Genomic DNA, 13,470 nt, shown 5'->3' with positions numbered 1-13,470 from the left:
ATCGCATCTTTTATGTAACAATGGAATCTACGCCCTATCTAGTGCACTTGTATATCCAGTAGGAAGGTATATGGGATTTATCCATGGACTTACCGGCGTATGATTAACAGCAGCACACCAGCATCGCTTTACATCCTGTGAGAGTCTGAAGAGACAGAAGGTGAGAATCCAAGCCCAGTTCCAGCACTGCAGACATGGCCACTAATGCAGGTGCGTACAGAACATTTAACCTGTTTTTCTCTTTACATTACAGGTGCTTAAAAACAATAAAATACAGACTATAGTGTGTGTATTCATTGTTGTTTATATAAAGCATTTCTACATTCAGAACTCAATGAAAATTGTAATTATTAGCCTAACAATAAATATTTTTAATAAGATTAGACTGCTATTTCTATCCACGTATGTTTTATTTTTATTTATTTATTTTTAATTTTTTAATTTTATTTATTTTTTAATCTCCATTTATTTGATTTTAGTTGCAATTTCTAAAAAAACAAGATACATAAACACGTTGCTAGTATTACAGATGTACAGCTTCTTAATACTAGATTTATATTTAATGTTGAAATATGACCTGTATTTAGGTATGATTTGTGTAAAATGTTATTAAATCACAGTCACACCCTGCTGGAGCGTCTCATAATAAACTAGCTCCTTATTCAGACCTGTAGCCCGGCATTGCGCATGCGCCTTGCTGCCATGCGGACACACTGCACACTTGAGGGAACATTTCGCTGAGCTCGCAAACTCCTCCTCCACTGCAGCCGATCAATACACCAAACTGCTCGGGTGTGTACAAAAAAAAACCCCTCTTACAGTTCACTGTCAGCGTGATAACTGCTACGACTTGCTCTTGAAGATTCCAAATAAGACAAATCAAAAAGACAAAAAGTGCACATTACAATATAGGAGCATCTGGAATACTTATGCAGGATTGGCTGGGATGCACAACGGAGAGGATGTTTTTTGGGTGGTGTTTTATTTCTAGGTCTGCACTGTTGTCGCCTCTCAGCTCCATGGCCACTGTTTTGATCATGATCTCTGGTTATCGTCTTTTATGAGTTTCACATGCCAACGTGAGCTTTCTCCAGGTTCTTTAGGTTCCCTGCACCTCCAAAAACATGCCAGTAAATGGATTGTCTTTGCTAAATTAGCCAACTCCAGGTGTGAAGACATGTTTCAAGGCTCTTCTCTGTCTTGGCACACATGAGCTGGATTGAGTTTTTCCTGGCTACTAAAGAGCAAAGACTAACTACTGTACCTACCTATTCATAAAGCACTTGAACAAACACTTATTACATTTAGTTAAAATGCCTTGATATTTCATGCTGTAGTAACATTCTCCTTAAAAAGATTTTGCTTGATGGCATTCTCATGCTACGCTCAGGCAGTGCCACCATCCAATTCCCAATCCCTTCCCCTGCAGAAATAATGAATCTCGGAGTCTGAAAAGTTTATTAGGAAACTGTAAGCAGCGGGATCATACGACTTTTAGTAATTTAATGACCTAATAATTTTTGCTTCATTTTTTATGTTTTAAACAAATTAAGGCAAACATAGTAGTTCAGAGCTTTAATATTATTCACGTTATTTTACCTATTACTCTATTAGTGATCACATTTAAATATGCTAATTTATATATGAAGTAATAGTACTTAGACCGTTACCACAGCATTGGTGAATATAGCTTAGTAATATCAGGACAATTCACTCTAGCATGATAAAAATAATTGTTTTTATATATAAACTAGGTTTATTATATTTTTGTAATTTTGTCCTTTAGCCCTTTATCAGTATTTTTTTTTTGAAAGTTTTGCAGCACCACATGCATAATGTTGGTGGTGATCATACTGTACCTTATTATGGCTCTGTCAAATTTGAACAAAACAATGGTACATTAAGGAAATATGAGGAAAACCATCTAGTGAGGAATATAGAAACACTGTCCAAACCCACATATAATACTGGAGTTAGTTTAGATCATTACAGCTGATAATAGTTGATAGTATGCATTGGTTACACTCTTCTTGGCTAAGAATTATGTTAGCAGTAAATATAAAGTGAAGAACTTTTGCTTTGAACTCAGACAGTAATCCGAGATCAAGAACCCTGGAGCTGTGATGTGACATCACCTAACCCAAGAATGCTGACAAAACCACAAAACCCATTATTGTGAATATTATGACTTTACGTGTCCTTTGTCATTGCCACTGTCAAGTTTTTTTGTATTTCATAACTCTCTTTCCAGAGTCGATGTGGGAAGACCAGAGTGCATTTAATTATGGTAAGCATTGAAAAGAGGAATCCAGTGAACTAAATACTTAATAATTATATTTATGTTTATAATCATATAAACACTAAAATAATAATGGGCAGTATCTATAAATTAATAAAGTGACCACAGAGTCATATTGCTTTGTGCTACATTTGCCTAGCTTCCGTTCATGGGACTAACTTAACTATGACACCTTAAATTTTTCCAAGATTATGAGACTTTGCAAACCACCGGCCTCATTCTTGCTGTGGTAATGTTTATTTCTGGAATCCTCATTGCCCTGAGTAAGTTGATCTTGGTCGAGTTCTTATTCATATCTACATTTCTTCACTATGCATTGCATTTCACCAACATTGCTTTAACAAGTGAGGCAGTACAGTATACGATACAAGTACTGTATAGAGCTGTTTGAGTAGTGGTACAAATACACAGGGAAAATGCAAGCCATTTTATATTGTGCAGCTTATCACATTTCTGAGTTTTCAGGCTTCTTTCTTATAATATATAATAACTCAAAATATCACAGTTAACTAAGTAGAATTAATTATGAAAGCCACCAGTTATAAGCTTGTTTTAAACAGTTACACAAACCTACTTGTGATTATATACATGTTAAAAATTTTAATTATACCTGCACCTTCAAAGGTCCATATAAATACAGTAAGCCAACAATCTTTAAGCATTATGTTCTATTAACCTGTGTTCTATTAAAATCTTCTATTTAAAACTTTCCCAAAATGCGTAACAAAATTGTTGTAGCTTTTTTTAAAACATGAAATGTCTCTCATTCAAATCTGTAACATTCTGTTTAAATGGGATATTTGAAAGCAATTAATATTTTATAAAATTGGAGATGCTTCAGTACAGATGATTTCTATGTACAAACGATTATACTGTAATTTCTCTGTAATATAACAAGCTACTATCTTTTTTGTTTTATTAGCTCCAAAAGTAAGAGATGAGGGAATTACTGCTTATAGCTATTTATTACACAATGTAAAATAAAAGAATAAAATTCTTTAATAAAATGCCCGTAAATGTTGGCTAATTACTTTGGGATAAGAGGAACAAGATATCTTGCGTTAACTACCATGCGCTTTGTGTCAGGCTGCATCACCCCATTGTATTTAGTTACATATAAAATAAAAGTATTACCCAGTTTACTCCACCATCTCTCTTTTTTTAAGTAGTTCATAATTTTATCTATCTGTACTGATTCTCTTTTTGTCTCTCATTAGGTAAAAAATTCAAATGTTCAAAGTCATCGAAGTAAGACTTTGCAGACGAGTGGAAAGCCTGCTCTGTGCATGCGGAATGACTTGGAAAAAAAGATGGAGTGATAACAAAAGAAAGGACCTTCAACTAGAAGACTCTTAACTCACATCCAGCCCCTGGGTTAAAGGCTTGCTGACAGTTTCTCTTAGTCTAGAAACACTGTCTATCCATGAACTGAACTGTATTAAAAGTTGCCTTAGAAAAGTCAGGTCCAATAGGAACAGTGTACCTGGCAACATTGGAGCAGAACTGAATATACGCAAGAGAAAACTCTTTATAGAAACAGTGTTACCCTTTTTCTATAAAGTTTTTACTGACCACTTGAGTGTTTGAGTAATGTTTATCTGGATAGACAGTGTATACTGTATGTGTTTGTGTAATGCTGATATGCAGTGCATGTTGTGATCTCGGTGCCTGATAACTGCCAATAGTCGAGCTCCAGTGAAGTCATTAACTGAATTATAACTCATAGCAGTACACTGAAAAAAACAACAACTTTACTTTACTTCATTTACTTAATTTAAAATGCCTAGGTCGGTTAAAATCGATTGTATTGAGTAGCATTAATATAATCAGTTTTCGTACATAACTTGAGCGTGGATTTTCCAATCCCTGAATTAAGAGGAAAATAATTTAAGATGGTACCAGAACTGAGACTCAAACCCCCAACATCAGTGTTCCGAAACAAACGTGTTACCACACTACACTACATTAACGCATACAGTCGTATGCAAAAGTTTAGGAACCCCTGACAATTTCCATGATTTTTATTTATAAATATTTGGGTGTTTGGATCAGCAAGGAATCATCTATCAAATAACTGAAGGACACTAAAGTAATATTTCAGTAGTGAAATGAGGTTTATTGGATTAACAGAAAATGTGCAATATGCATCAAAATTGGTGCATAAATTTGGGCACCTCAACAAAAAAATCACATCAATATTTAGCAGAGCCTCCTTTAGCAGAAATAACAGCTTCTAGACGCTTCCTATAGCCTGTAATTAGTGTCTGGATTCTGGTTGAATGTATTTTGGACCATTCCTCCTTACAAAACATCTCCAGTTCAGTTAGGTTTGATGGTTGCCGAGCACGGACAGCCTGCTTCAAATCACCCCACAGATGTTCAATGATATTCAGGTCTGGGGACTGGGATGGTTATTACAGAACATTGTACTTGTTACTCTGCCTGAGTAGATTTTGAGCAGTGATTTGGGTCGTTGTCTTGTTGAAATATCCAGCCCTGGCGTAACTTCAGCTTTGTGACTGATTCCTCAACATTATTCCCAATAATCTGCTGATATTGAGTGGAATCCATGCGACCCTTGACTTTAACCAGATTCCCAGTACCGGCACTGGCCACGCAGCCCCACAGCATGATGGAACCTCCTTAAATACCTTTTCTCATTATTGGATGCACCTGTCTATGAAGTTCAAGTCTTAATGAGCACACCAAACCAGTTGTGTGTTCCAATTAATCAGTGCTTAAGTAGTTACAGGTATTCAAATCAACAAAATGGCAAGGGTGCCCAAATTTTTGCACCTGTCTAATTTTCGTTTTGATTCATATTGCACATTTTCTGATGTGCAATAAACCTCATTTCACTACTGAAACATTACTGTGTCCTTCAGTTATTTGATAGATCAAAATGAAATTGCTGATCCAAACACCTAAATAGTTATAAATGAAAATCATGGAAATTGTCAGGGGTTAATAAACTTTTGCATACGACTGTAGACATTAATTTTCCTAAATATAATCCTATAGTTATAGATCAAATCGTTGCCCGTAAATTGTCAGTGAATCGATCCTGCCTCGACTACATCATACAAACAACATCAATTATTCAGAAACTTTTTGAAACATTTTAGTTACTTGAGAAAGTAATATTCTATACGTAATATTTGTTATTAAATCTGACTGACCTCATACTCCTTTTTTCAGTGTATACACATTTACTAATAGTGGAAAAGCTAACTTGCACTAATCAACAGGTCCTGTGGTATATTTTGGAAGATTTTTCCTGACTGTGCATGCTCGCTGATTGAGGTTCTGGGATTGCTTTAGTAAATTGTGCTGTTTGTCTGTGAGAGCGAGGTAACTTCTGCCCCATTCTTTTTGCAGCTCAAGTCCTGTGGAACGGCTTCAGTCCCTCCAAACAGAAGGTAAGATCACTCTGCGTAGAAAACATATTGCATTCTATCGTTTTACTTTGCTGCTAATTTCCGTATTCATTTTTTCTCCTTTCAGTACCTTCTCAGTCAGTATAGAGACTGAGCATCCAAGCATCTGTGCTCGAGGATGCTCGTAAAATGTGAGGAGAGCTGCATGGGATTGGATAAAACCAGATAATTCTTTATTTCTACTGGAGTTTGAGGCTTCTTTGTAAAGCTCATATAGTATGTTGCAACTTGCTCAGGATTTTATTTACATACCAATATTCACAATTGAATACATAATGTTTATCACAAATTGTTTATTATCCCTGCACAAAAGGTCAATAATGCGCACAAACCTAACTGTTGAGTTACATTTTTATTATAAAGCTAATGATTGTCTTGTTTACCCCTCCTGTCAGGGCCAGTTCCAGCCAATTATATTAGGGTAAGATGGTGCAAATAATAGGTGGACAATCAATGGTAGTAACCCAAACACCTAATCCACTTGTCCAGTTAACCAATATTTACAATATCCTCTAACCCCCAATAATGATCCATGTGATGTCGGTCAAATTATGAGCATTTGTGAGCATGCATAGCAGTCACAAATTTAGAAAAAAGTAGATAAAAATGAGGCGGGTGGCAAAAATTATCTGTGCTGCAGGGGTGGGGCTTTTTGTGAGGCTGCTGCAGACAGATCATTGTCGATTGGCTGTAGGCTGCTCATCCAATCAGTAGTTAGAACTCATAGTGGTATTTTCTGTTATTTTCTCTCTGACTAAAATAATAAAAAATAAATAAAACCAGACTTTGATTGGCTGCCCATTGCTGCCGCCGGCCCAGCTTCCTCCTCTTCTGTACTCGTGTTTCACTACCTATCAGTTTAGCAGCATGACTCAGCCAATTAGTAAAGAAAAAGACTTGACTACATTTGGTACATACTACCTTGACTACGTTTGGTTTGTGAACCTTGTGTCAATGATAAAAATCACAAAATGTTGAGACATGGCTTTAATAAAAGTTTCTGAATCATCAACACGCGCTTTCAGTGTCTCGCTGTATACTTGTATGTAACAAATAATGCCATTAATCATAAATGTGTACTTTAATCAAATAAAAAGGTACAGTATCGCACAAAAAGAAACAAAGCACAAGTTTACCAGCAAATTTTAATGCCATTGCTGAACAATCCTTGAACAATTTATTTAGTCAGTGTATTACATTCAAACAGGAGGTTTGTTTGAGTTGCAGTGTTGATGTCTTGTCATTATTAAATCATTATTAAAATAAAAAGTATAGGACAAGTACAGAGTGTTCTGATTACATGAAACGCTTACACACTTCTTACAAGGAAGTGACAGTATAATGTTTTTCCCCTTTATTTGAATTACAAGGCATTCCAGTCTCAGAAACCAAGTGATTCACATGAGATAATCCCCCGAGCTATTCCTACACTCTGTCTTTTTCCCTTAACATTAGAATCACTTCAAATTCTTACATCTTGATCAATTTCAGCAGATAATTCAGTTACATTATATGTTCAAATGGTAAACTAGTGATGTAGCTGATATAAATGACATCATTACCAGTATGAACTGAAGATGACTGGCATGCTGAGGTCAAAAGCATGACATTTTTACCTCGATAATGACTCATCAAAACACTCTCACATTCATGCCATAAATGAGATCTGCTTACGCTCTCTGTAAACACGACAGTGACCACAAAGGTTACACAGAGTTAACACAAAGAGCTTGTGCATGTAAATAACTTATACCTGAGTCAAATACTAGCAAAAAAATACATATATGCATCACATAAGTAAAAAAAAAAAATAGAATAAATAGATTTATTTTAGAAAGATACCATGACACTGATACAGTGTAGTGTATTAAAAATATTCCAAACCAATATGGTTGATAAAACGGTGGGAATTTCGAATTGAAACCCCATCAGATGATTTCACAGAAATCACATTTTCATGAGCATTTTTTTACTCAAAATACTATTGAGAAGGAATGTGTCAGAAATCAAACATGACTCTGTAACAAATGACAAGTGAACTGAAAAAACCCTCATAAGAAGATACTACAAATAAACACCATTATAAAAAATAAGATCTAAATTCAGTCAAGAAACCGAAGACAGAATTTGCAGGGTCATTTTCCTTGAGTGAATGCAGGCTTATGAGAAGTCCCTATAAGAATTAAAGGGAGACATTTTGGGACTGGCATGCAGTCCTGGTCATTCTTGGTCCTGTAAGGATGTGATACGCCTTCTAGAGGCATTTTTCTTCTTTAAGATGAGCTTGAGCTGAGTGATTAAAGATAAAACAGCTTTGTCAGTAGGCTGCTTCATATTAACAAATTATTTCTAATTATGATTTGAATCACGCGATAGTTTAAAAGTTTCATAGACTCGAAATAGAAAATGATACGCACTTAATTCGAAAAAAATATACAGACGTGACAAAATAAATAAAAAAAATAATAAAAAGATAAAGATCTTAGTATGTTGTTGGGCTACTCCAAACCCCAAGATCTTCAAAGTACTGCCAAGTCCAAACAAACTCTGTAAAGGCCTATTCTATCCATTCAAAGAGCCCTTGTGGCAGATAGATGGGGTCAAGCAGATCTGAAATCTAAGGTGTCAAATGGAACCAAACATGACAGAATAATCCATCCATACATTATCTGTAGCTCTTTTCCTACACAGGGTCATACGGAGTACATCACAGGGCACAAGGTTGAGGACACCCTGGATGGTGTGCCAAGTCATCACTTGACCAGATGCACTACAGACATTTAAGTGACACCAATAAATTGACTTTGGACTGGGGAGGAACTCCAAACACAGGAAGAACCTGCAAACTCCACGTATGACGTGACGTGACATTGTGACTCAGAATTCATTCTCTGCATTTGACCCATCCAAAGTGCACACACACAGCAGTGAACACACACCGTGAACACACACCCGGATCAGTGGGCAACCATTTATGCTGCGGCGCCCGGGGAGCAGTAGGGGGGTTTGGTGCCTTGCTCAAAGACACCTCAGTCGTGGCCGGCCTGAGACTCGAACCCACAACCTTAGGATTACGAGTCAGACTCTCTAACCATTAGGCCACGACTTGCCCCATATGCAGGACAGAGGCAGGAAGCACATCCTCAACCACAGAGATGTGAGACAATCTTGATAATCACTAAGCCACCGATATACCAATATGACGTTTTAATTTCTCATCTGTCTTTAGATGTACAGTATAACAATGCCATTGAAAGGTATTGGACTGGAGTAGTGTTAATTTTATAGCCCCTGACAACTGTTAAATATAGTTTCTGTGGTATTTTTTTCACTGACTGCAAATGAAACATTAATTTTTCAGTAAAGAGAAACCACACTTTTTTTTCTGCCATTTTCTTTTATATGATTCATGTTGGGTAGGACAAAATTCTGTGGTGAGTCACATAGACAAAAATAACGAAATTAACGTTTCAATCCAACCACAGAAATGGAACTGACTTCCTTCCTACTTCCGCTCTGTGAGCAAAACTGCATCTCGCTGTTTTTTTTTAAAGAAGTGAGAATTATTAAAACACTGCACTGCCATCGAAATTATGTTTACTCATTAACTAAACATTGATAGGGGAGAGAGAGAGAGAGCAAATGCTTTTCTTTCTCATTCTGAGAACACAGTCAACATTGTTCTCTGGGACTCAGGGCCACAGATGGCTGGGGTTTTGTTTCAGAGACAAATCATTGTTTCAAATCATCATACAAATGATTTGTGTTTGAGATCATGTCGGTGGGGCTTTAAAGAAAAAGTACTATGCAATATATAGGAGAACTACATTTGTCGATTCTGAAAATCTTATTATCATCATAGCTATTGGAGAAATCTAGAATGTGCATTCACCTTCTCTCCTTGTTCTCCAGTTTGCAGCAGATGCACGGGCTGGTCGTTCTCCAGGTTGCGGATACTCGGGTCGGCTCCTTTGCTAAGCAGCAGTCTGATCAACTCCTCCTGATAGGGGCTCCCGTGTAACCCTGCGGCCATGTGCAAAGCCGTGTGTCCGTGGGCCTGAGAAACCGTTAAAAACATGAAAAATATAAACGTCATAAGATGTGCACACTGGAAGTTAACACTATACACTATGTGCTAATGATCAGGATTTCACATAACTTGATGATCACACATATCATGTGTTAAACAGACATTAGATTGATAGAAGTGATAGAAATTTCTGCATGTGTTACCTTCATGTTGATAAAGGCCTGCATGTCTGGCAGCTGGCATTTCAGCAAAAAGAAATTCACCAGCTGGATATTTCCCTCCTTCACAGCCAGATGGAGTACGGTCTTATTACTTTTAATTTCCTGAGAAAGAAAATGACTTAACATTGTGAAATCGAAGCAAGTGTGACCTCAGTCAAAACGAAACCGTTAGTATAGAAAGAGCTCTTTCACTTTCAGTCTCATGTCAATAGGAATGTGAAAATTTTACGTAGCAAAAGGACTTTTTTTTGCATTTCCTGCCTAGTAGTTGAGCCATGAATTACATGCAAGCTTTATGTCTGATCAGAGCAGCTACAGTACAGCAGAAAGCATCGTACTCAGTCAGAAATAGGTACAGTAATGCAGCATATATTTCGGATACGTAACGCTTTCAGATCACACAGTGGTCTGATGTGTTTTCAGGTTGACCAGCAAAGTAAAAGTGTATTGAGGTTGGTGCAGAATTTTACCTGCCTGAGAAGGGAAGCTCCTGCTTCCAGTAGCAGCTGCAGACAAATCAGTTTATTTTTGGCTTGAGATTGCAGATCGCACTCAGGTAGCCAGGCAGTGGATGAAGATGAGGTGGAGGTAAGAGCCTTCATTGTGGCATTGTGAGAGATCACGGCACAGTGCAGTGGGGTTAGTCCTGAGAGGGTGAGAGAGAAGGAGAATCATACTGTATGTCCTTTCAAATCTTTGCCTATTTTGGTAGGTTTAACTATAATATACATTATCCACTGAACATTACCTTCAAAATTGCGAGCCTCCAAGTCCACTCTGTGTTTCATACTGAGGATGACCTGTGAAATGTGACATTCGGGCATCAATATCAATGCTTTTTTGTACATTGTTGAAATGTGGAGTGACATCTACTGACTAACACATGATGAGCAAAGACCTGTGTGCTGCCTGACTTTAAACATGGAAGAATGGAAGAGTAAAAAAAAAATCGAAACGATCTGTTATAAATGATCTGGAATACATTACCCAGGTTGTAAGCTTAGATATCGATTATCTAAAGCCTTTGAACTAAGTGCTAACAGAAAAACATAATGATTAGCTAAATAAACATCCACCTAACTAACATTAAGCAAACTCTTGCATGTACAGTCGGCTGAAATGAACTGTTGAAACATGTTGTGCTTTCGCTTAAAACAGAAAGCTTAAGATAGCGTCCCATGATTCAGGATGATGGATGTTGAATGATGGATGCTGAATGATGGATGCTAAAAGTTTTGTTGAATTATGGATGTTGGATGATAGAAAATGGATTATGGAGGTTAGATGTTGGGTGATGGATGTGTGATGATGGATGATGTATGATAGATGATGAATTTTGGATGATGGATGTTGGATGATAAATAATGAATGATGGACATTAAAAGTTTGTGTTGATTGATGGATGTTGGGTGTTGAATAATAGATGATGAATGTTGTATGATGGATGTTGGATGATAAATAAGAAATGATTAACCATCAATTGCTTTGTTGTAAAAAAATGAGATAAAATTGTAAGTCACTCTGAATAAGGGTGTCTGCCAAATGTATAAACGTGTTGGGTGCTCTGTGATGGATGATGGAGGTTGAACGCTTCCTATAGTTTCTTATAATCAAGGTAACTGCACCTAGATACTACTTCATATGTCCTGCTATTAGGACATGAGCTCACCTCCATGACATGTGGAAAGCCATATGTGGCTGCCAGATGCAGGGCGGTTTGACCTTCGATATCACAGATGCTGATATCAGCTCCAAGACAGAGCAGGTCCCGCACAATCTCTGGTTGATTGGCTGTCACTGCTACCATCAAAGCAGTCTGGGATACAACAGCACATGATATGAATACACTGAGCAAAACAAGCGAAAATGCATAGAAGATTATGGTTATGCTGGTTATGCTGCTAAATAAAATGCTTTTATTTTCATAGATGTGAGTACAAAAGTACACCCATGCTTATGAGAAATTCTTTTTTTTTTTTTTGGCAATATTAATACAAACCTGGTAAATTACAAATAGGCAATTGCAATTTAACAACATTCACATGATTGATATAGGAGGCCAGATGTTTGTGACATACCTTTCCTCTGTGCTCCTTTGTATCCAAAGTGCCAAGCTCCTTCAGTCTCTCTGCTGCAGCAAAGGCATATTCCCTTTGGCCCTTAGCAGTGTATATGTGCAGAATTCTAAATGAGGAACAAAAAAAGCTCTTATTGTTTCTCAAACCAAATAACCAAACCTCTGACTCTAAGCCATTGCTTTTGGTATCAAAATAGAATTATGAAGGATTTTTATGTGACAAAAAAGATACGTTCTGAAAAGTTCTTAACAAATCGTTGCTGTCGGACGGAAACCTCCTATGTCCAAATTGTGTCACATATCGATATTATTGGTCAGTCCCCACATGGGTCTGTTATTTTTACAAGTTATTAACCAATCTATAGTCTTGAAAATAGCTTGAGCGCAAATCTCTTAACTCCATTGGACACTTCAACTGACTGAGAAATCTCATAACTCCACCTCTTCTTCACTCAGCGAGAGAGCTTCGTGGCATATCTCTCCTCAAGATTAAACGTGACTTTGGTAAAATGTTGTGTTAATGTTGGTACACAACAGTATATGATAGCAATATAAGGTATAATAACAACTTCAACGATACAATGTTTAATAACTCAAAAAGATACGGCCTTTTTTTTAATTTCCTGAAAAATAATTGTTTTGGAGATACGAGGATACCGCCCGACAGCGACGATATGGAGTTTGAAAACTACCCGATTTTATTAAAACTCATTAACATCTTGTTATTGTAACATTAAGCAATGTAGTTCAACAGCCGTTGAATGGCAACTCCGATCTGTTGCCCTCACTTACGTGTCTCCATCATCGTCCTTCCATATGGTTCTGTTGTAATCCATGGCCTGAAGGAAGAGACGTGCCTCTTCCAGCTTAGCCATGTCCATGTCCATCTGGGGTCTAACTGACATACAGGGGCCTGTAGATGCTCTGGGCCCAGAAGACCACAGGTAACCAGAGCTTGGAACACTTAAACCCTGAGTCCTGTGATCAGCGCTGGAACCGGGCATGGCTGCGGTCACAGGACACTCTGTCCTGGGCTGCTGTTTAAAAAAAATCTTTTTTTATTATTTAAGACTTTAAGTACAATGTACTGTGTTAGTCAAATACACTCACTGTCCACTTTATTAGGTACACCTGTTCACCTGCTTTATTTATGCAGTCTGCCAATCAACCAATCATCTAGCAGCAGCACAATGCACAAAATCATGCAGGTTCAGGTCAAGGGCTTCAGTTAATGTTCACATCAAATATCAGAATGAGGAAAAAGTGTGATCTCTGTGACTTTACCCATGGCAAGGTTGTTGGTCCCAAGCAGGCTAGTTTGAGTATTTAAGAAATGTTGACTTACTGGAATTTTCATGCACAACAGTCTCTAGAGCAAAATGGTGCGAAAAATTAAAAAAAATAAA

The 13,470-nt window shown here is 37.2% G+C and overlaps 2 protein-coding genes across 4 annotated transcripts in view; one reads left to right on the top strand and one right to left on the bottom strand.

Moving 5' to 3' along the window:
* Positions 1 to 6,946, top strand: LOC113651809 (FXYD domain-containing ion transport regulator 7-like). Its single transcript, XM_027160680.2, has 6 exons — positions 1 to 210; positions 2,252 to 2,287; positions 2,488 to 2,562; positions 3,517 to 3,547; positions 5,678 to 5,718; positions 5,804 to 6,946. The coding sequence occupies exons 1-6, from the start codon at positions 195 to 197 to the stop codon at positions 5,821 to 5,823; spliced, it is 219 nt and encodes a 72-aa protein (XP_027016481.1). The 5' UTR covers positions 1 to 194; the 3' UTR covers positions 5,824 to 6,946.
* LOC113651795 (NF-kappa-B inhibitor delta) overlaps positions 6,868 to 13,470 on the bottom strand; it is a 10,408-nt gene continuing 3,805 nt past the window's right edge. Inside the window, exons 5-12 of one of the 3 annotated variants that reach the window (XM_027160659.2) lie at positions 12,857 to 13,098; positions 12,066 to 12,171; positions 11,657 to 11,803; positions 10,736 to 10,787; positions 10,458 to 10,633; positions 9,970 to 10,089; positions 9,629 to 9,793; positions 6,868 to 8,025 (exon numbers count right to left, since the gene is read on the bottom strand). In XM_027160659.2, coding sequence (XP_027016460.2) covers positions 7,957 to 8,025; positions 9,629 to 9,793; positions 9,970 to 10,089; positions 10,458 to 10,633; positions 10,736 to 10,787; positions 11,657 to 11,803; positions 12,066 to 12,171; positions 12,857 to 13,098 — 1,077 coding nt within the window. In that variant the 3' untranslated portion in view covers positions 6,868 to 7,956. Of the gene's footprint in view, positions 8,026 to 9,628; positions 9,794 to 9,969; positions 10,090 to 10,457; positions 10,634 to 10,735; positions 10,788 to 11,656; positions 11,804 to 12,065; positions 12,172 to 12,856; positions 13,102 to 13,470 lie in introns of all 3 variants that reach the window. The other 2 variants (XM_027160649.2, XM_027160666.2) reach the window with 2 other exon arrangements.

Source organism: Tachysurus fulvidraco, chromosome 3, assembly GCF_022655615.1.
Source record: "Tachysurus fulvidraco isolate hzauxx_2018 chromosome 3, HZAU_PFXX_2.0, whole genome shotgun sequence".
NCBI classification, from domain to species: domain Eukaryota; kingdom Metazoa; phylum Chordata; class Actinopteri; order Siluriformes; family Bagridae; genus Tachysurus; species Tachysurus fulvidraco.
This window is presented reverse-complemented; position numbering and strand designations above follow the sequence as displayed.